The following is a 23,694-nucleotide window of genomic DNA, read 5'->3' as shown; positions in this document are numbered from 1 at the left end:
TGTTATATTGTGCAGATTGTCACTTTTAATTCTTTCAGCTAACATTCAAGATACACTATCTGGCTTAGTGTGGCAAAAGTGAATTAACACATTTTGCATGTTAAGATTGCAACTCAAAGGCCTCAAGACCACGTACTCGGTGTGTTGTGTGCACATACCTAAAATTCCATAGTGGTCCCTATTTTCACTGTTCAACTTTCCAGGACCATTGCAAGAATTTAGATTTTATACCTTATTTTTCAAAACCACTCTTCTTTTAAATAGGAAGTGGTATATTTTGCAGACTGCCATTTTTAATACTTTCAGGATACGCTATTTGACTTAGCACGGCAAAAGTGAACTAACACATTTTGCATGCTAAGATTTCAACTCCAAGGCCTCAAGACCCCGTACTCCGTGAGTTACCCGCACACAATGGACTTCACCCTGGTTGTAAGCCTGACACTGGGCTCTGGGGCTCAGGCAGGCCCTGCACACTTACTCTCTGCAGACTCTTTGGAGCGCCGGCCACTGGACGACTTGCGTAGCAGGCTGCGGCCGGAGGAGAACAGGCTGGTAAGTTCCTCCAGTGGGCTCGTGGGTGTCCGGGACCGGGAGCCGCCCGGGGCAGCCCCGTAGGTGTTCACCGCGGCGTTGACCATCTTGGCCCCATCTTGCGACACGGGTCTGGGGGTCGAGTGAGGCACTGAAGGAGAGCTCCTTGAGAGGCTGCCCGAATGCACAGCGTCATAAGGGGGAGGCCTTTTGAGGCTCAGGGGAGTCAGGGACCTCCCCATGCTGACGGGGGAGGGAGAGGTGGAGTGGCTTTTAGGGTAGCCGTGGGGAGACTGGGTTCGGTACAGCGTGGACGGGGGTGGGGGCGACGAGGAGAGCGCAGGGGTGGCAGAGGCAGGTCCCAGGGCCGCGGCCTGCTCTTTCTCCAGTTTCGCATGGCTGGGGACGTGGGACGGCAGCGCGGAGGGTGACGCCCCCGCCGGCTGTTTCATGTAAGACACGTTTTCCAGCACGGGAAGCTTCGTGACCTCCAGAGGGGTGAGCGGGGACTCGTCGGAGTTGGGGGAGCAATGTACGGGGGCGGGGGGGAATACCAGCAGAGGGGGTCTGTGAGAAAGCAGGTTGGGGAAGGGCGGGGGGATGTCACAAAGCAGCCCCTTGGGGGGGCATGGCACTGAGGCCTTGGCAAAGTCCAAGTCAGGCACCGTGGGAGTAGCACACTGCGAAGAACAGCTGTGATGGTCAAAGTCACATTTGGTGTCTTGGCCCAAGTCGTCAAAGATGGGGTACTTCATTTCCTCGTAGACAGCCTCGCTCTGGTCGTCGTCCTCCTTCCTGAAGTCTCTGAGAATGTTCCCCACCATCTCGATGTACACGGGCTCCTCTTCCTCGGGGTCTCCTGCGGGGCTGCCCATCTGGGACAGGGAGGAGTCCCGCGGCAGCGATGTCCTCCGGGGCCCGTGCTTTTTGATGTACGTTTCATCGAAAGATGTGCTCAGCTGAGTGTTCGGATTCCGCTTCGGTTTGGGAGGAGGAATCTTCTTGGAATATTCATCACTGTGGGGTCTTGGTTTAGCTGACACTAAAAGAAGAAAAAAAACGTAGTGGAATAGATGAGTATAATTGGAAAGTTTTCAAAAATGATTTGCATGTGGGTTTACTACAATAAACTTTAGACCAGAGGGGTAGACAGCTTCATTCTTAGTTTGAGGTTCAGACTAAAAATCAACCAAAGAGTCAAGCATTTTCCATATTTAGAAAACTTGGTGGAATAATAGTCATCTTTAAACTGATATTAATAATCTAACACTGATAAATGCATTAAAACCAGGACTGTTCACTCCTTTCCCTTAGAATGCCTAAATAGAAGCTTTCAGATGAAACATATTGGATAAAAGCAATCATAAATTTTGTGAAAACTAACCTGCATGAATTGAGAATGAAATGCAGGAGGAAAAAAAAAAAACCAAAAACTAGAGTCTCTGTTGGCACTATTGGTCAAAAATACCATACAGATTGCACCCTTTTACTGATGTGGTTTTTGCAGGTGAACACATCTTGCTTGCATTTAGGATAAAAATTTCCCAGCCTGCTAGACTTAAAATCTGTCTTGGTTCAAATAAATAGCTTCCATACAGATGGGTCTGATATTTCAGGGGAAATTGATGTGAAAATCTTATGAGGCTAGACAAGTTAATCTTTAAATCTCCAGGTATTGTTGATTATGGTGTGTTTTCCTGTTTTTGTTCTTAAGATCTCTTATGATATTCCAAGTGCTGTCTCGGAATGAATTTATTAGGTATGTTCCACTGACACATCAGAATGCCCTCGAGAGTTTTAAAAGAGAATAACTCAGGGAACGATGTGTAAGTTTTAAGGATAACTTCTGGAAACTCATAACAGATATGTGTACCAAAGCATTGCACAGCCTGCTGGAAGACCCTTTATTGGCAAAACATAAACTTCTGACACCATACAATAGCATGGAAGAGGCTGGCAAATGCCTGTGACTAAAATCAATTGTTTAGCATGCAAGGAAGGTACTTGAGTCTTGTTATTATCTCATTATCTCATTGTGTTTATATATGATTACAGAGATCATCTTTATTATGCAATGTAGCAGAATGTGGTTGCTTACAGAAGATGATAGCATATAGTGTAAGTTGACAGTACAGCTTAGAGTTGTAAGACTATCAGGAGCTAACAGGCTAGAGAGAAGGGTGTCAAGGCACAAATGGGGACCTGAATTTTCCTTTTTTTTTTTTTTTTTTTTTTTAACTTTAACTGGCCTAATTTATAAACAAGAGTTTTACTAAAACGTGGTAAAGGAGCTGAAAATGATTCAGGATAAGCTAGATGGCTGCTCCACCCATCAACTGAGCCTTCAGCAACAGGGAACCAATCAAATATTCTAGCAGCGACTATGTGTTTCACCTTTCTAGATCACTCCTGTTTCAAATATTTTGTTCCAATGTGCCTATGATGATGGTTTTACTCACTACAACCAAACAGCTTTTTGAGGGGAAGGTTCGTAATGTGTCTAGAATTTCCATTAACCCATACTGGGTAGAACTAGATGTTATTTTCCAGGGGGGCTGTAGCAGTAAAGTCTTTTAATGCCCAAAGTGAAAAGCCTAGAGACAAAATGGGGTGAAAGTTACGCAGTCAATCTTTTTAGGAGGGACCCAAAGCAACCAATAATTGTACCACCTAACTTAGCATGTATTTTACTGGTTTTGAAATCTCAGTACATTAATTTTCATATGATTTTAATAAGTCATCAGATTATATACAAAAGTCTGAGCCCCAATAAAGTAAAACTATAAATCAGCGAACAAGGTTTACATAGTTTTGGTCAGGACTTGGAAGAACCAAAGCTCATCCAGACTATTCTTCTGAAACTTGTTTCCTGCAATTTTCAACAGCAAGAAATGACTGTAGACCAAGTACAGGTTCTGGGAAATTATTTTCTACAAATATTGAGTTCTAGGGATTGAATGGAGTGGGGCTGAGGGAATTCTTTGTTTCTACAAATATTGAGTTCTAGGGATTGAATGGAGTGGGGCTGAGGGAATTCTTTGAGGGCAGAGGACTGAAGAGTTAGGTGCTCTATGAAGGGAGGGTTAATCTAAGGCTAGAATTTAGTGTGTGTCCCTGAGATGGGTAATTTCATCATATGGAAATAATCACATTTAGAATTATGTTTTCATTTTTTACCCTCTTAAATTATAATTTACTTTCATTATCTTTGCCCCTTCACTAAAGTCTGATACTCCAGAATAGACTGCGGAGAGAAATAACAAGGTAAGAACTTAAGCATCTGCTAAGCCTATGCCTAGATAGCAGCACTGGATTTATGGGAGACTATGGTGTGGGATTCCCAGGTAGTGAGGCTGTCAGTGGCAGATCTGGGCATGGTACGGTATTCAGAGAAGCAACAGTTGATTAACAACACTGGCGAAAACTTCTCTCTTTCCCACACAGATGAGAAAGTGGCCTTTGGAATGGAAGAGAGCTATGTTTGGATTTACTCCAATTGTGAGCAAATGCCATTTCATTTTGTTTGCCAAAAGAAACAGAAAAAAATTAAATAAAACCCCTCTATATCTATGAAATGATTTAAGAAAGAGAAGTTTCTATTGCAGAATGCAGCATACTTAAAATTAAGTAGAACAACTGCTAATTGAGAAGGAATCTAGACAATCCATTTACGAACAATTTCAATGACAAACCAAGTATAGATGTTGTACGACAAGGGAAACAAAATATAACATCTTATGGTGCCTGTGAGATTATCAGAGTTGACAGTTGCTATTGACTGAATTGGGTCCCCATTCTTCCACAAAAAAGTCATCTGTTGAAGCCCTAACTTCCAAAGTGATGGTATTTGGAGATAGATCCTTTGGGAGATAATTAGGCTTGGATGAGGTCATGAGCATAGGACCCTCATGATGTGACTGATTATAAGAGGAGACAGCAGAGTTCTCTCTCTCTCTCTCTCCTCTCTCTCTCTCTTTCTCTGTGTGTGCATGCGTGTGTACGTATGCCATATGAGAACAGAGACAAAGCATCAGTCTAATCAGTCTACAAGTCAAGTAGAGAGCCCTCACCAGAAACTGACCATGCTACTATCTTGATTTGGAACTTTTAGCCCCAAGAATTGTGAGAAAATTTCTCGAATTTAAGCCACTCTCTAATTTTGTTACAGTAAAACAAGTTTAGTTACTTAAGACAACATTATATTTATTAAGTCCTAATGTAAAAGACCTTTACAGATGAACAATGAACATTTTAATTTCATCCTCTGGGATTGGAAAACTTTAACTTTGTTATTTTAGGATTAAACAACTCTTTCTAAGCCCCTTAAGTTTCTCCTGCTCCCTGTCCCCTACCTCCCTTAACTTTTACAACTATGTCACAGAGAGCACATTCTGGCTACATCTAGAGATGCTCATCCCATACAAGGGCCAAGAGCACCCTTCTACCACATGCCTTGTCATGCTCACTCTTTTGAGCTGACTCTCTGATTCTGGTTTCTAATTTGTGGAAGGCACTTACTACTTAAATCTGACCCATTCTCTGGATGTTTGCTGTTTGTTGTTTGTTTTGATACTTTTACTCCTGTTTCCATGCTGCTCTGCTTGTTCAGTCCACAAGCTGAAGTTAGTCTCTAGCCTGCCTTGCCATGGAAATCCCTCTTTATCTAGGCAAGCTTCTTCTCTCTTCCCTTCCCTGCTGGTGAAGAGATCCTAATGCAAGCAGATTCATAAAGTTCAATGAATTTCCCCTCCAGTCCTTTTTCTTATTATTGATCCAACTTTAAAATGAAGGTGTGAGTGTGGGGTAAAATGGCTCATGCCTGTAATCCCAGTACCTTGGGAGGCGGAGGCAGGTGGATTACTTGAGGTCAGGAGTTCGAGACCAGCCTCGCCAACATGGTAAAACCCCATCTCTACTAAAAGTACAAAAATTAGCCAGGTGTGGTGGTACATACCTATAATCCCAGCTATCTCAAGAGGCTGAAGCAGAAGAATCGCTTGAACCCAGGAGGCAGAGGTTGCAGTGACCCAAGACGGCACCACTGCACTCCAGCCTGGGTGACAGAGCGAGACTCTGTCTCAAAAAAAAAAAAAAAAAAAAAAAAAAATTAAATTACATGAGGGCATGAAGGTGTTTTGAGGATAGACTCTTCGGTAAATTATAGATGATCAGGATGAATTAACAGATTCATTCTTTCAATACGGGGGCAGGGGCTTTTTAAAAAAAAATTCTGCTTTTCATTCCCTGATATCCATCCTTGTCATCTCATGGTTCTTTGTGGTAAATCAGAGGAGGAAACAAATTTGTTTCCAATAAACTAATTTTTCTTTTCATTTTCCATGAATCATCTGGTTCTACCTTAGTGCAAGTATTGAGTAAATAATTTATATAACAATGAAAAGGTGTTTCAACTGTTACTATCATGGGTGCTGTTTTAAAAGTGTATCTATGTAAGAAAAGTATGAAATTTCAGACAACCTTGTCCCATAATTTGTTCCAACTTAACCTCATTCTAGGAACTTAAAATTTTTTTTTAAAACCATTTTATTTAAAATGCCACTGCTTTATAAGGTACTTAAAAATAGTCTTGTGCTACATACATAGATGCTAAAATATTGCTAATAAAAGACAATAAAATGGCACTGCAAATTTCAACATTTAACCAAATTCAACCATAATAAAAAGGTGATTTTCATCACTCTTGAATATATTTTAAATTATTTCTAATAAGCCCAAAGATAGAAGCAATAATTCCTGTTAAGCTTCAGAACACAAGTTTTAATGCTTAAAATAGTATAATGACAGTAGCATTTAATAAGCAGAAAGTGACATTTTTGAAATGAGCTATGTGAGCACAAAGGTTATACATGGCTTTCAGTCATGCCCAGATGATCTTCCTTTCACAGCTAATTTTGGAAATTCACCACGTGCCTTGTCAACCTATCTTTAGGAAATACTTTTTTCCTTATTAAAAAGAAAGTGTAATGTAAAACCATGCTTTAGTATCTGTAGGTGTTCTTGACCCAAGAGGTGAGAAAAAAGAGATACAACAGAGGTTAGCCTTGTCCCTTCCTAGAAAGACTGTGGCCACAGAATCCCAGAATACAAAGGGCTCTTCGAGATATCCAGCCCAAATTCCATATATTGCTAATGAACAAATATGAATTCCTTATTAACCACAGTATCTAAGAGAATCTCATAACTTAAATTTAATTCCACACCCTTTGAAACAAAGAAACCCGTAAAGGAAAAAGCTATGCAATTCATTATTTTGTATAGGGCATAAAGTATCCTTTTAAACAGTCCTTTCCATAGCAGCACTATAACTTTGCATGTCGCGTTTTAGAGTTATATTTAAATAAGTAACTCAAACAGGAAAATGTGAATCCATTGAAGGAAAATAACGTCTACACTGTGTGATACTGGAACTGGCTGATTCTGGAAGGTGAGAGACACATTTCCCACTTTCAGCAGAACTGTGCTCACAATAACTCTTTTCACAACTCACAACTCCATGGCTTTGAAGGATATTTTTATTTTCACAGTCACAAGCCCCACAATACTATCCACTATTGTTTTTTTTTTTTTTAATTAAGATGTTAAGGAATGGAAGTTGCAAACTCAGTCCGTTTATAGTAGGAACAAGAAAGCGTAATCATGCACAAAAAGGATTAGGTTTAAAGTAGTAGGACCCGTGTTACAGTACTGGATCTGGCGACAGTGAAAACAGAGAACTCAGATGAACGTTTTGGTGGGACCAAATGAAGTAAGGCATGGAACTGGCTCAACAGTGTGGTCAGAAAGTCAAGTGGGACTGAAAGGGTCTTGCCTTAAACTAGAAGACATGATTCTAATCCCTTCTCTGCCTCAGTCAGGTTGCAGAACACTGACAAATTAATTTGAAGTGTATTTTTATTTACACTCACTTTTGCTATATACACAACAAGGGACTTTAATCAGAACTACTGTTCTTTAAAGTATTCATTTCAACTCACTAGTTGTAAAATAAAATTAGAGTTTGTGACCAGCATTTTAAAACAATAAATTAGAATAGATTAGAAAATATGATTACCTTTCATGGGAAAGAGCTAAAGGTTGCTTCTTGAAACAATATATAAGTATATAGAAATTCCCTAAGCCACACATATTTCTTATAGGTCATGATCAAGAATGTTTGGAAAACCCTAAACCAGAACACCTGTGGCTGAAAGTCTCCAGTAACTGATCTATAAATTCTTTTTCTCCCTATACCTACATATGTTCTCATTCAGTAAGAGGTGGAGTCTATTTCTTCCTCCCTTGATTCTGGCAGCTTCCACTTTCTCCCAAGGAAAGCAAGCCACTAAGTCATAAATCTGACCACTCAAAAGATCACCATGCTGTAAGGAAGCTCAAGCTATCCATGGGGAAAAGAACCAAGAAATGGAATCAATAATGAAAATGAAACCCTAGCCATACAACTTCAGTGAAGCTGTCCCAGTGGTCCCCACATCTGTCTGAGCTACCCTAGATGAGATAGCAGACATTTTGGCTCAGTGGTAAGCCATGTCCACTGTGTCCTGTTGAATATTTAACCCACAGAATTTTGAGCAAATATAATCAATGCTTTTTATATCTCTAAATTATGCAGTTATACATACCTAAAACTGGTATCAGAAGTACAGTGCTACTATAATAAAAATCTAAAACCTGTACACCGGTTTTGGCACTCAGTAACAGCAGAGGCCTGAAGGGTAATGAGGAGACCAGCTGGAAGCTCTAAAGCTGTTAAGGAAATTGATATTGGAGGCTGGGAAAAGAGAGCGTGGTGTTATATATTGGGGAAAAATTGGCAAGATGTTGCCTGTCGTAATGCAGAAAATACGAAATGTACCTAATGAAATTGTGGACCTAATGAAGGTGAGTTCTGGAAGAAGATGAAACTGTGAGTTGGTTGTTTTAGCCATGTACAATAGAGGACTGCAGGAGACAGAGCACTAAAGAAAGAGCTGCTTAGTTTTCAAGCAGAAATGAAAGGAAATAGTTCCAGCACAGTGTTTGCCATGAAGACTTTTCTGAGCAGCAAAGGGTTTCAAAATAAAAACAAGCCTCAGAGCAAAGGTCAAATTCAGAGCTCTGCCAGTAAAACGTGGACTTGGTGTAAAAATCAAATTAAGGGCTTGAATATAAGAGCCCCTGTTGACATCTCTGAAAGGTTTAAGGTACTGAACCTGGGGCTCTTAAGAATGTCACAAGCACTGTGCCACAATGCCCTGACCATAGCCTTAAGTAGAGAGGAGCCTATCTCAAGGCAATCTGTGGTTCTGTCTTTCATCTAAAGAAATGTAGTATGATCTCATTCATAGAAAGCCCACAAAAATTATCAGGATACTTTGCAACACTGTTAGACAGGACAGAGATAGTTCAAAATTTAAATTAAAAAACATTTTGGGCTCCAAATTTTTTAAAGGCTGGAAGTAGCTAGGAAAACTACTCACTTGCAGGTACAGGTCATTTGTTATAGAAAAGAAAAGATGATTTGGAGAGTAGATTCAAGAACTTAGAGAGCAAAATCAAGAACCACAGATAATCAAAACCAGGGAGCAAAACTGGGTCCTTACCAACAATTTTTTTTTCTTTTTTTTTTTGCCCTCAGAGTAGGAAGAACTGGACACATGAGTCTAATTGAACTTCTGAATTGCTGCAAACCAGTGACTCCTATGTCCCTCCCCTCCCTCGAGCCCCCACTTTTTGAATGAGACTGTACATCACACTTTACCTGCCCCTGACCTGACAGTGTATATTGGGTTTGTGTGGTTGCAGATAAATTGTACTTTTAATTGAAAGCCTTTGCATATGAGGCATTGCAACCTAGGAGCTGTCCTGAGAAACTGCACCAAGGTGCTTCATTGCACATGGGCATGATTTAGATGATGAAACCTTGATTTCAATCTGATGTTGCCATATCATGAAACTTTTGGGGAAGAGGGTGAGAATATTTTGCCTATTGGAAATACTGTGGCTGGAAGGCAAATTTCATTTGACAGTCTTTCAAGAGAGCCACCCTCAACACCTTCCCTTCTTTTACACATTCTGTCTATCAATAGATAGGATCTATCTCCCTCTCCTGAAATAAGAGCTGGCCTTGTTTCTTGCCTTGACCTACAGAGTGTGTCAAAAGTGATTTTCTATGTCTTAGATGTAAGAGGACTGGCGGGATTCACTTCCTCTATCTTGAGAGCCAATTGCTGTGAAAGACCTCTGAGACCAACACGTTATGAAGAAGCTCAACTTAGTCATAGAAGAGGCCACACAGAGGAGAAAGATTGCTCAGATATATGAGTGAAGCATTATTCAATGTTCCAACCACCCCAACTGCCAGCTGAGTACAGAAAAATAAGAGGCCCTAGCCATTGTCACATAGAGCAGAGGAACCACCCATATGAGCCAACAACTCACAGAACAATAAGAAATAATAAAATCTGGGGGCCAGGCGTGGTGGCTCACACCTGTAATCCTAGCACTTTGGGAGACTGAGGCAGGTGGATTACGAGGTCAGGAGTTCGAGACCAGCCTGACCAACATGGTGAAACTCTGTATTAGAAATACAAAAATTAGCCTGGTGTAGTGGCAGGCATCTGTAATCCCAGCTACTCGGGAGGCTGAGGCAGGAGAATTGTTTGAACCCTGGAGGCAGAGGTTACAGTGAGCCAAGATCACGCCATTGCACTCCAGCCTGGGTGACAAGAACAGAATTTTGTCTCAAAAAAAAAAAAAAAAAAAGAAGAAGAAGAAGAAGAAGAAGAAAATTGTTGTTGTTCTAAGCCATGGTATTTTGGTTTGGTTTATTATACGGAAATAGATAACTGAAAAAAAATCCAAAATTAATTTCCTGTGCATGTGAATATCTTGTTGAAAAAATATTGTCATTTTCATAGAACTAGGGTATAGACTTTACCCTGAGGATACATAAAGCATCCTTTTAGAATACAGAAATTAAGAAAGTAAGCTTTCCTTTGAGTATTATAAAATCACCACAGGATGATTCAGAGAAGAGATATAAAAAGATTACATATTTTCTTGTCAAAAATCTGGATTGAAATCAGAAGAGAAGGTATTATTATATATAAAGGAAGAACAACCAGAGTAGAGGTCGCCAACCACAGGGATGGAAAACCTTAAGACCATAGAGCAAAGCCTGGTGGCCCCTCACAGCAGTACCTAGGGGATCCGGTCCTCTGTCAGATCTCTGTTGTGGACATGGACCCAGTATGCTAGTAAAGTCTGAAGCCACTATATACATAATTCTTATGAGTCATTCATTTTCTAAGTTCAGATTCGATGAGAAAGCTTTTAATAATTTAGATTTCCAAAGTTTTATGCCTATGTTTCTAATATGATTGACTGTGTCCCCACCCAAATCTCATCTTAAATTGTAATTCCCATAATCCCCACAAGTCATGCAAGGGAACCGGTGAGAAGTAACTGAATCATGGGAGTGGTTTCTTTCATGCAGTTCTCATGATAATGAGTTCTCACGACATCTGATGGTTTTATAATCGTCTGGCATTTCCCCCGCTGGTACTCATTCTCTCTCCTGCACCCCTGTGAAGAGGTGCCTTCCGCCATGATTGTACGTTTCCTGAGGCCTCCCAGCTATGCAGAACTGTGAGTCAATTAAACCTCTTTTCTTTATAAATTACCCAGTCTTGGGCAGTTCTTTATAGTGATGTGAGAACAGATTAATACAGTAAATTGTTAATGGATAGCAGGGCACTTCTGTAAAGAGAGCTGAAAATGTGGAAGTAACTTTGGAACTGGGTAACAGGCAGAGGTTGGAACAGTTTGGGGGTCTTGGAAGAAGAAAAGAAAATGTGGGAAAGTTTGGAACCTCCTAGAGACTTGTTCAATGGTTTTGACCCAAATGCTAATAGTGATGTGAACAATGAGGTCCAGGCTGAAGTGGTCTCAGTTGGAAATGAGGAACTTCTTGGAAACTGGAGTAAAGGTGATTCTTGCTATGCTTCAGCAAAGAGACTGATGGCATTTTGCCCCTGCCCTGGAGATCTGTGGAACTTTGAACTTGAGAGAGCTGATTTAGTGTATGTGGTGGAAGAAATTTCTAAGCAGCAAAGCATTCAAGAGGAAGCAGAGCATAAAGTTTGGAAAATCTGCAGCCTGACAATGCAATAGAAAAGAAAAATCATTTTCTATGGAGAAACTCAAGCCTACTGCAGCTGCAGAAATTTGCGTAAGTGACAAGGAGCTAAATGTTAATCACCAAGATAATGGGGAAAATGTCTCCAGGGCATGTCAGAGACCTTCACAGCATCCCCTCCCATCACAGGCCCAGAGGCCAAGGAGGAAAAAAGGGTTTTGTGGGCTGAAGCCAGGGCCCCCCCTGCTGTGTGAAGCCTCAGGACGTGGTGACCTGCATCTTCGCTGCTTCAGCTCCAGCCATGGCTAAAAGAGGCCAAGGCACAACTTGGCCACTGCTTCAAAGGATGCAAGTCCTAAACTCAGGCAGCTTCCATGTAGTGGTGGGCCTGTGAGGGCACAGAAGTCAAGACTTGAGGTTTGGGAATCTTCACCTAGATTTCCAAGGATGTATGGAAATGCTTATAGGTCTAGGCAGAAGTTTACTGAAGAAGAAGAGCCCTCATGGAGAACCTCTGCTATGGCAGTGTGGAAGGGAAATGTGGGGTGGGAGCCCCCACACAGAGTCCCCACCATGGCACTTCCTAATGGAGCTGTGAGAAGAGGGCCACCATCCTCCAGACCCCAGAATGGTAGATCCACCAACAGCTTGCACCGTGTGCCTGGAAGAGCCTGGAAAACCCACAGACACTCAACACCAGCCTGTGAAAGCAACCCAGAGTGGGGCTGTACCATCCACAGCCATAGGGACTGAACTGCCCAAGGCCATGGGAGCCCACTTCTTGCATCAGCGTGGCCTGGATGTGAGACAAGGGGTCAAAGGAGATCATTTTGGAACTTTAAGATTTAATGACTACCCTATTGGATTTTGGACTTGCATGGGGTCTGTAGCCCCTTTGTTTTGGCTAATTCATCTGGTTTGGAACAGGTGTTACAACCCAATGCCTGTAACCCCCTTGGAAGTTCTAACTTGGAGGTAACTAACTTGCTTTTGATTTTACAGGCTCATAGGTGGAAGGGACTTGCCTTGTCTCAAATGAGACTTTGAACTTGGCCTCTTGGGTTAATGCTGGAATGAGTTAAGACTTTGGGGGACTGTTGGGAAGGCATGATTATGTTTTGAAATTTGAGGACATGAGATTTGGGAGGGGCAAGAGGCAGAATGATATGGTTTGGCTATGTTCCCACCCAAATCTCATCTTATAGTTCCCATAATCCCCACGTGTTATGGGATGGACCCAGTGAGAAGTACTTGAATATTCGGGGCAGTTTTCCTCATGCTGTTCTCATGATAGTGAGTGAGTTCTCATGAGATCTGATGGTTTCATAGGCATCTGGCATTTCCCCTGTTGGCACTCATTCTCTCTCCTGCTGCCCTGTGAAGAGGTGCCTTCCACCATGATTGTAAGTTTCCTGAGGCCTTCCCAGCCATGCAGAACTGTGAGTCAATTAAAACTCTTTTCTTTATAAATTACTCAGTCTCAGGTATTTCTTTATAGTGGTGTGAGAATGGACTAGTACAGTTTCTTACTAGAAAACGAGCAAAGTGGGATTCTAGTTCTATGTACCCATCTTTTTGAGTTTGGCTACTCTAGACATCTGATGAGAGGGAGTTTCTGAGCTTGTACATTGTGGCCAAACCTATACCAAGGCAAACTCAGCACAGTAACACCCTTTTGTGAAAATCTATCCAGGCAGGCAGCCAGCATTTCCAAGAAGACACAGCCCTCCATTCACAGTGTATATCACAAGTTCTAGTTTGATATTTGCATTCCAGGGCAGTATCTTGTTTCCAAATCACTCTCCTGTTCTAGACATGGGATGCCCATTAGACATAGCCTGCTTGTAGAGAACAGAAATAGCGGTGGTGCTGCAGACATTTCCTCAGCTCTACTACTACAGGCTCTCAGATTGCACCTGCCATTCCATCCTTTACACAAGTCTAGTAAGATAGAGAAAAGAATTAGAGACAATGTATCTATCAGGGGGAGGAACTATTCTGAATGAATGATCTCAGTGGGAGGTTATGCTAAAATATTAGGTTCCATAACCTAATGGATGTGAACAGCAGAGCGTAAGACATGAGAACACATAGGGAGAACGTGCTCTGGAATCAGATCTCAGTTCCAATCCTCTCATGATCTTGAACCACTATTTAACCTGTTTCTTCATCTATAAGGAGGAGATATTTGTAGGACTGATTATGAAAATCAAATGAGTCTGTGCATTTAAAACCATTATCAGAATTCCTGCCACTTGGAAGGGCCTCAAAATATATACCTATTAACATTTTACTTTCTCCAAAACAATGAGTTTATTTCTGCTCCCAGGAATGCTTGTGTCCCTGTTGAAACATTGAAGCCAACAGCCCAAAATACAGCACTATGACATGCTGGCCTAAAGAAGCAGCCTCAAGGTCTCTCTGACCTCCCCCGTCACTCCTCCCTTCTCTCAATCCCCTCTCTCTTTGAAAGCACAGAATTGAGTTGTTATCTGAAGTTTCCTTTCTGCCTAAAGCCCAGACCTACCAAAGAAGAAAACAATTTTCTCTGGTCCCTTCCCTGAGTTTTAATAAACTTAAATCATACTGCAAAAAGAAAGACCAAAGTCTGTCAACACACCTGAACAGACTTGTGTCATAAACCATTGTCTTCTATTTCTGTCCCTTTCAGTATCTCAAAGATAATCATTTACCAGCCATTGTCTGCTCTGTGGGCCCAGCAGACTTCATCCTAGGCCACTTTATGTTCTCCAAGTCCATCCATTTCCCCTCTAAAAATTATTTACTACCCCTCATATTGCCGCATTTCTTCCATTTCCCCTTCCCCCATGAAGAAAGTTATATAAACATCTGTACCCCATTGGGTTATTAGGTAATCATTCCTCCATGATTCCCTTGTGCTGTGCACATTAAAATAAATTTTGTGTGCCTTTTCTCTTATCTTCCTTTTTTTAGTTGATTTTCAGGAAACCTCCAGAGTATAAAGGGGAAAGCTTTCCTTCTCAGCCGCTACATCTCCTATACAATGCTGACTTCTTTGTGCCACTCAGATCTCAGCATAAATGTTACCTCTCCAAAGAGGTCTTCTATGCACATCCAATCAGCACTTGTCCCTGTTGGATATTTTCCTCTTGTTTTCCTCTCTATTGGTTTATGTGAGCTTATTGGTGCCTGTGTAGGTATTTTCCTTTTTCCCACTTGACTATAATCTCCATGACAATAAAGGTTTCTTGTCCATCTTGATCTTTGCTAAATGATTAGGGTAAAGTGACTAGACTATCACAGGTTCTAGGTAAATATTTGTTCACTGCTGAGTGACTTACAGACCTTTGACATTCTTAGAATTGGCATTCAGAATTTGGGGTATTTTGTAATAACCCTAAAGAGTCATGAGCAACCCTATAATTTGTCATTTCCTCAAATAGTCTTTAAGAAGTGGGATGATGAGACTAATGAAGAGTGGTAATACTGGCAAAAGAAACAAAAGGAGAGTGGTAAGAGTGGTCAGTGAAGGAATACTCAACATTTTCCATGTGGAAAAATTGAGGCAGGTTAAATATTTTACTTGCCAAAAAGGAAGGTTAGAAAAATTAACTGAGAAATTGATATTTTCCTCTTTTGGTTCCCTTTTACTCAAAGTAAAGGTCAAGGGAAGGCATGAAGGGTCAGGGCAGAGGGAAATCAATCGCATGTTAGATTTTGCAATGTATAAAACACTTAAGGTCTAATGACTTTGTAAGCATAATCCCAGACCATAAATTTGGGATTAAAACAATCATTTTTTGGCAAAAACCTCCTGTGTAGTTATAAAGCTTAATATAGCAAGGCCATTTGAAAGAATATCACTAGTAATATAGGAAATAAAAATATCCTAAAACTCCTTTATAACTCTCATTCTTCCTATGTGTGAAAGTGATGCCATGTGGGATTGCTCTGAAGTAGCAAAGAAATACTGCAAAAAATGGCGCAGCCAGTATGATTTTTCTTCCTCTAATAGCGTGCCAGACCTCCGATCATAACCCAAAATATTTTCCATCCTTTTTCCCCTTGGCTTCTTCATATGCCCTTCACTCTAGCCAAAAGAAACTACCACTGTTCCCCCACACTTATCAGATATGTATATGTTCAGACTTTACTGAGACATTTCCCCTGTTTCTGTACCATCTTACCCTAAATAAGACCCTTCCCATCTTTTCAGGTCCAACTCAAACATTACCAACTCCTCCCTTTCCTCCTTTCTTTCCTGCTCCTCCTCCTCCTCCTCCTCTTCTTTTCTGTTTGTTTGTTTTTTCACTTTGGGCTTCATCTCTTTCTTTCTTGTGAACTTCCTCATTTTTACCTTGTACTTGATTATCAGCTTCTCTCTCAACGGCTATGAGCTTTCTGAAGGGATAATTAATCTTTTTAAAAGTCCCAGCAAACTTTACACAGCAACTTGCTCCCAATAGGCAATCAATTAATAATTACTATAAATAACTGTTCACGGGATAATAAACTATAAGTGTATAATGATTCAAAGTTTTCAAATCTTTTCCTCATATATCCCTTCAAATGTTCTTTTTCTCTTTCCTCCACTTTCATTTTTTTAATGAAAGTTTACGTGCCACATAATGAGGTTGCAGTCAACCATGGATCCCATATCTGTGGTCGCATAAGATTATAATACTATATTTTTACTATATCTTCTCTACGTTTATATATGTTTAGATACACAGATACTTACCATTGTGTTACCATTTCCTGTAGTACTCAATATCATGACATACTGTGCAGGTTTGTAGCATAGGAGCAATAGGCTCTACCTTATGGCCCAGGTGTATACTAAGATATGCCATCTGGGTTTGCATAAGTACACTCTGTCATGTTCCCATGACAACAAAATTGCCTAATGACACATTTTCTCAGAAAGCATCCTTATCATTAAGAAATGCATGACTGTAGATGCAAACACACATGTACACACACACATACATTACTGTAGGTTCCTCAAACCAAGAGATCTCTGAGTGGTTTTATCTCAGCATATCAATCACCTCCACCCACTGGTAATCAAACGCTAGGAAGTCCAAGCTAAGGAAAACAATACACACGTTTAAAACTTAGGGTTTGCTGAGCTATTAAACCAGTGGTTGATAACTCTTTTTCCTTTTCTCTTTGCCCAAATATTTTGAAGCCATCAGCAAGTTTTCTTTACAAGTTCACTGTAGCTATCACTTGCAGCATTTCTACCTATAGTGAAAGGAAGTTACCAAGTAAGTTGATTTCCTAAGTCTTAAGTGAAAGAAATGTGACAGCATAAAAGTGTCCATGGAAAATGCATGATGCTAAGCACCCAGTAAAAGCACAGTTAATTTGGATTCAACCCAGGGGGGATATTATCTTAAAGAAAAGTAAGTTGGGAGAAAAATCCGATTAATGATTGGAACATTTCTCCTGTCCCTGGGGCAGTCAACTCTGTAGAAGCTGAATCCCTGCCGTTTCATAGATACAGTCTGCTGAGGATTATCCTTTGGAAGTCTGTCCTGGTTGTGATAAAAAGATAGAAATGTTTGTGATCTTTTTAAGTACCTGAGATCACAGAGGAAGCAGCATGGAATTACAGAGCCATAAAACATTTCATCCAACTTCATTGAAGTTGTGTTGCTGTATGCTAACATCTCCTTTAATGGAACTGTAGCTTCAGTAATAATAGTAATAATGATAATAACGCATAATAATAATAGCCATCTTTTATCAGATGCTTTATTTGTATCAGACAAGGTGCTTTGGGAGGATTATTTCATGTAATCCTTACAACATCCCTATGAGGTAGGTACTATTATAAACTCCATTTTACAGAAATTAAAATATAGTTTCAGAGAAATTGAAATACTTGCCCAAGTGGCAGAAACTGGGCAAACATGGGTGAGCTGACTCTAGTCACCATACTGTCAAAAAGACTAATTTGCCTCTATATACGATGGTGTATATTTGTTTTACAAATATATTGTTAAGGGCATTTTTTTTAACCATTTTTTAAAACACTACCAATACTCTTCCATGAGTCAAATTAGCCTAAATTCTAATCCCAATTTAGTAGTTGTATAACCTTGGGAAAGTCAACTCTAACTTTACTAAGCCTTGTTGAGCTCAACTGTTAAATGGATATAATGATGCTTATTCACATATGCATGTGCGGATTTAAAAAGACATTCTATCTCAAGTATTTAGCATACTGCCTAGGATATAGGAAGGGCTTAAAATGTAGAATCAAATATTATCAATTATTATTGCTATACATGGAGAATTATCTCTGATTACACTGGAAGATATGAGAGCATATGCTTTTACACACACTTCACATTTATCTATCACAGAGCTATAAAAATTAATGGTGCCAATACCAAAGAATCTACCAGCTCTGGGAAATTATGAAATGAGTGATTTTGCAAATAAATACAGATTTTATGTTCATTGAACTATGAGATCAATATGTCAGTTTCCTTCTGCATTAGGTTTATAGCCCGTGTATGTGAAGGTAAAAGAAATGGATTTACTTTGAACAAAAAAAGCAACCTTTGTTTTAAAAATATGTAGTTATTGGAACTTTTGGGATATTACCATTTTAGTATTGACAATCTTAGTTTTCTTATCAGTTTTTTTCTTTTAAAAAAAGATTTTCCTTAAGTGAGTTTTAATTGAAAGTGCAAATAAGAAATCACAAAGTGAAGCAAATCACAGCATATGCATGGCAATAGAAAATTCAACAGATTCACAACTTTTATTTGAACTCTTTTTTTTTTTTTTTTTTTGAGACGGAGTGTTGCTCTGTCACTCAGTTTGGAATGTAGTGGCGTGATCTCGTCTCACTGCAACCTCTGCCTCCCAGGTACAAGCAATTCTCCTGCCTCAGCCTCCCAAGTAGCTGGGACTACAGGCATCCACCACCATGCCCAACTAATTTTTGTATTTTTAGTAGAGACAGAGTTTCACCATGTTGCCCAGGCTGGTCTCAAACTCCTGACCTCAAGTAATCCACCTGCCTTGGCCTCCCAAAGTTCTGGTATTACAAGAGTGAGCCACCATGCCATAGATATATCCCTTAGATTTTACAAAATTACATTGGTGAGTTATTTTCTGTGCTTCTCAAATTTAGGAAAAGTGTGACTAGATTGTTAAAAGAAATAGAGAATGTTTCTAAAAACTGAGATGGTTCATTATGAGGACATGCAGATAGTGAGCATGTTGTTTTTTTGTATTTATGCAGTTCACCTTCGGATATTGCAGGTATTCTGTCATCCCCATGCAGTGTACCTTCATTCTTGAAGAGTTAGATGGGAAAAGAGAAAAAATTTTTTTGTTTGTGCACAATTTTAATTTAGTTCCAATGACCCAATACTCTTTAGCTGGTCTCTTATGTAAGTTCTGTTTACCTTTCTCAATATTCAGATGAGGAAAACGGTTTCATCTAGGACAGAGTAGTTTGATCCACATCAGAATCTCACTGACCACAGGGAGCAGACACTGGTATTTTTTAGTTCTGAGCTCTTAGGGGTTACTAAAAACACAACATAAGCAGAAATAGCAGTGGACAATGGAAAAATCTAAGCCTTGACTTTTGAACTCAAGGTCTTAAATCAGTTTTGCTCTTTTTTTTTTTTTTTCCACATTATTTGGAGGTTCTATTTAATCCACAGTAATTTCAGGGAAAAGTGTTATCTCAGAGACAGGGCTCTCAACAGTCAGGACTACAGTGGGTGACACGGAAGCAACATCCCCAAGGACACGTTAGTCTTCCTAGCTGGAGTCATGGGCTATTTGTGAATTTACTATTATTTAAATAGTTATGAAAACTTCAGAGCTATTCTTTGGTTTTAGTTTTAGATCTAAGTTTGTTTTCTCTATAATAAATGTCATCAAGATGACATGGATTCTAAGTCTAAACTATAAGAAAGGAGAGAGACATTACAGTTCACCCAGTCTGCATTATTCTCAGATTACAGTTCACAGATTATTCCCTGTGTGGCTTTTCCCACCCCCAAGTCATATCTTAAACATCTAACTCGAGGTCAGGATGGAATATCGACCTAAAAATTAAACTTCAATACATAGACATTTTGAGTAATAATAACAGGAATTTAAAGAAATCGCTCTAAAACTAATTCAAAAGTATATTTTCAAACTCAAATTTGAATTTGAATTTGAGTATGGATACACACACATATATATACACGTGTATGCATGTATATATGCATGTATGTCTCTCTCTCTCTCCTTCTCTCTCCCTCCTATATGTCAAGAAATGCTCTGCTTTGTGATCACTCATGAAGATCCTTCATATATAAAATTGTAAATACTGTAATCAATTAGCTCTGACCATGTGACGAACCCATTCCTTTACCCCTAGAATGTTCTCCCATAGTTATTATAATACACGTAGCCTTCTATGACCTCTTTTCCCAGCCACATCTCACAATGCTCACCCCCCCCCCCCTTTGATAACTCCCTGCAGCCAGAGGCCTCTCTTTCAGTGATTCAGATGAAAAAAAGTGATTTCTCAACACAGGGCTCTCTTGTCAAATGCTTCCTACAGCTGGTAGACCTTTCTCTTCACTCCCCTGCCTCCCTTGCTATTTAACCCCTAGGTCTTAGTTTAATGTTCACTCAAGGACCTCCTCTCTGGAAAATCAATCTAAGAATAATCTTTTCTGGAACCCTCCCCTTTTTCTTGCCACCATTTCTAGGTGCATGTTTATTTGTGTTACTGCTTGCTTAATGTCCTTCTCCTTTAGATAGGGAGATTGTGTTTGTCTATCTTACTTCTGGAGCCCCAGCTCCAAGCACAGTGCCTGCTTAAGAATAACAGTAGAATCTTTTGCAAAGTTACAGATAAAATGATGCAAACTTTTACACTGTTCATTCCTTCTAAACATCTTTTGTTAATTTCACTTCAGAAATATTTTGCCATGAAGCTGATAAGTGGGGAGACCTTGTCTCATCATCAGACATCTTATCCAAATAGGAAGGACAAATGATAATGTGATAATCTGCAACGGCTTGTCACAATTAAAATAAGAGAAAAGACGTTGTCAAAGTACACCCGAACTAAGCTGGCAGTTTAGGTACCGACAAAACAATTATCAAGTAGTGTGATGCTGGAAACGCACAAGGAGAAAGCTCTAACATGAGAGGAAGTTAATCTTAACAGGAGCAAGGTTTGGGGTGGTGTCCTGGGTTTCTCAGCAGGTACAAACTATACAGAACAAGAATACGAGGTAATTGGGAATAGTGCAGCCTCTTCCATTTCCTTGACTCTGAATGTTCCAAGCAAATTTGCCCTTACAATTCTTTTCAAATAGCACAAAAACCCAAGCAGGGAAGAAAAATTGTTCTCAGCCAATATGAATTTTGGTGTTACCTTGGAGATACGGATCCTTTGCAATCAAACCCATGTCCTAAAATTCTCCTGCAATCACCCTTAAGTACACAGTACTTAGACCACAGAATAAAAGCTTTCAAGGGCATACCCCAGCAAGCCGTTTAAAACAATAACAGAAATTCCTAAATGCATAGAGATAATAGAGACATTGAACACATACAATAAATGCCCTTAGAACGATCAGGAAGCCACATGCCCTGGATTTCTAGAATGTTTCTATGTATTTCTGTGAACAGATTCCAATGGGAAGAATTGTTTTTCCTCATTTATGTATCATTTGTCATACGCCCACACAAAGCAATAGCAGAAACTGTTCTTTCCCCCAGTGAATTTACCATTTAAAGGGGAAACAAAACACATGTAATTTCTAACTATTTACCAGCAAGTGAGACTCAAAACTGACAAAACAAGGAGGAAAAGCACCAGTGGATCCAAATTGCAGCTCCCACTCCCTCCTGCCCCATTCTGTCTTCCAGATTTTTAGTGAGCTTTTCTTAACATTCTAATCATTTAACTAAGTTCCAGTTAGGTCCAAAACTTTTTGAGAGACAGGAAGCCAGATCTTAATTCGGTGATTTCTTTTTCACCATGAGTTCATTGCCATGAATTGAAGCAAACGTGAAAAAAAAAAAAAAAAAACAATGTAGCCCCTAACTCCAGGATGCCATCCAGATGAGTACATGATTTAACATGTACTGTCAACATAACATGATACGTGTAATACAGAAATAGAGAATGATATGTGCCGGCTACTAAAAGAAAACAGAATCATTTTATTAAAAACATACTGATTTTTACATTGCAACTATCTGGTGAGTTGTTACTGTTGTGCTCCAGCTAAAGCATCTATTTCACCTATGATAGCATGATCACAATAAACTATAAATGCCTCTATGCCTGTCTGTTTCCTCCTCTGGAATGCTTACTCCATGCCAGCCCTGCCTGTCTTTATTCCCCGTAGACACCCACTGTCTGTCCAGGGGTCTGGAGTACAGCAGGAACTTTAAAATATGTGTTGAATGAATGGCCTCAAAATATGAGGCACGTGGAATCCCTAGTGGGTTGTATAATGCCATGAGTTGACTAACCCTTGCCCGTCTTTCCAACTTCATCTTTTGTGCCTTTCTTCCAGGTTCACTCTGTTCCAGCCACCTCTGGCCTCCTTCCTATTCCTAATTGCCAAGCGTATTCTAATCTCAGACCTTTGTACTAACTCTTCCCTCTGTCTGGAATGTTCTTCCCCCAGCTATGTACATGTTCATTACTTCTTTTCAATTCAGGTCAAATATTACCTCATCACTGAGGTTTCCCATGACCACCATATTCAAAATGGTCATCCCCCTGTCTTTCCTGCCCCCCAATTACTTATTTATCTTCACAGCACCTGCCACTAACTGCCATCGTATTTACTTGTGTTTACTGGAATATCACTGCCTCTCCCCACGAGAACATAAGCTTCATGAGAGTAGAGACTTGTTTTTAGGCATGGCTGCATGCTCCAGGCCTGCAGCAATGCCTGTCATAGACTAATTGCTTAATAAATATTTGTTGAATTGATGAATTCATGAGAAGCCACCACAAAAAAAAAAAAAAGTTTTGGAAAGGTCCTTTGTGGCCTGCATCTCTTCCATCTCTGACTTCTACAGCAAATGTATTTATAAAAGCTAGCATAAAATACGTGGACAATTTTAAAATAATCAAAATTAGAATACATCAAACAAAAACCAACTTGGATTAAAACCATTTTCCCTGCTCCTTTGTTCCCCCAAGCCCCTATAGTTTTGCTAAGCCAAGTTACACATGTAAAATTCTGAGCACATCACAAACATCCTTCCAGCTCCTGCTTGCGCCAGAGTTTCTGTTCCAATCGATCAATTATACCCTCTAAAAATATGCCCAATCATCTGGATATAAATGCAATATTGTATTGATAGGAAAGATCCCACTGAATTTACCAAAGCCTATTCAAATTTTGCTATGATTATGGTTCTTTAAAAGAAGCCAAGCTGTTGAGGTGGGCAATTTAACATCACATATCAAATTCCTTGAAAAATGCAATGTCTTTGCCTGGAAGATTGTACTTGCAGGCATGGATCTCAAGAAAATATTCAGTCATATTTGAAAATATATGTCCAAAGCCATGGTATACTCTATATCATACTGTTGTTTCTCTCAAAATAAGTTAGAAACAACATAAATATCTGAAAAGAATATTGTATATCTAAATTAACAAGACCCTTATAACTATATAATAAAGTATTCTGCAATAAAAATAATGTTGTGATAATATGCCTATTGGCATAGAAAAAATGGTCAACATTTACAAAATTATATTTTTGTAAAACAAGTGTCTATTATACACATATATGTAAGTGTATAGAAAAGTACCTTGATGGATTGAAAAAATTGTCTATGACTTGGAAAGAGAGCTGGCTAATGGCTATTCTTTATATTCTTTATATATTCTTTTTTGCATATGTAATATATTATTATCTCCTTGTGATAATGAGGCTTTACTTTTAAAATAAGCAACTATAATATGAAATTGGGGAGGAGATAAAGTCAAATATGCCCCTTCAGTTTACATCATGCATTCCTAATGTGG

General features: G+C 39.6%; 1 protein-coding gene across 2 annotated transcripts in view; it reads right to left on the bottom strand.

Moving 5' to 3' along the window:
- Positions 1-23,694, bottom strand: part of NYAP2 (neuronal tyrosine-phosphorylated phosphoinositide-3-kinase adaptor 2) — a 295,147-nt gene that overhangs the window by 117,077 nt on the left and 154,376 nt on the right. For both annotated transcript variants that reach the window (XM_015111043.3, NM_001194144.3), the window contains 1 exon segment: positions 482-1,576. In XM_015111043.3, the coding sequence (XP_014966529.1) occupies positions 482-1,576 (1,095 nt within the window).

This window comes from Macaca mulatta, chromosome 12 (assembly GCF_049350105.2).
Source record: "Macaca mulatta isolate MMU2019108-1 chromosome 12, T2T-MMU8v2.0, whole genome shotgun sequence".
Classification (NCBI taxonomy): Eukaryota; Metazoa; Chordata; class Mammalia; order Primates; family Cercopithecidae; genus Macaca; species Macaca mulatta.
Note: the sequence above shows the minus strand (reverse complement) of the source record. Positions and strands in the feature narration are given on the sequence as shown.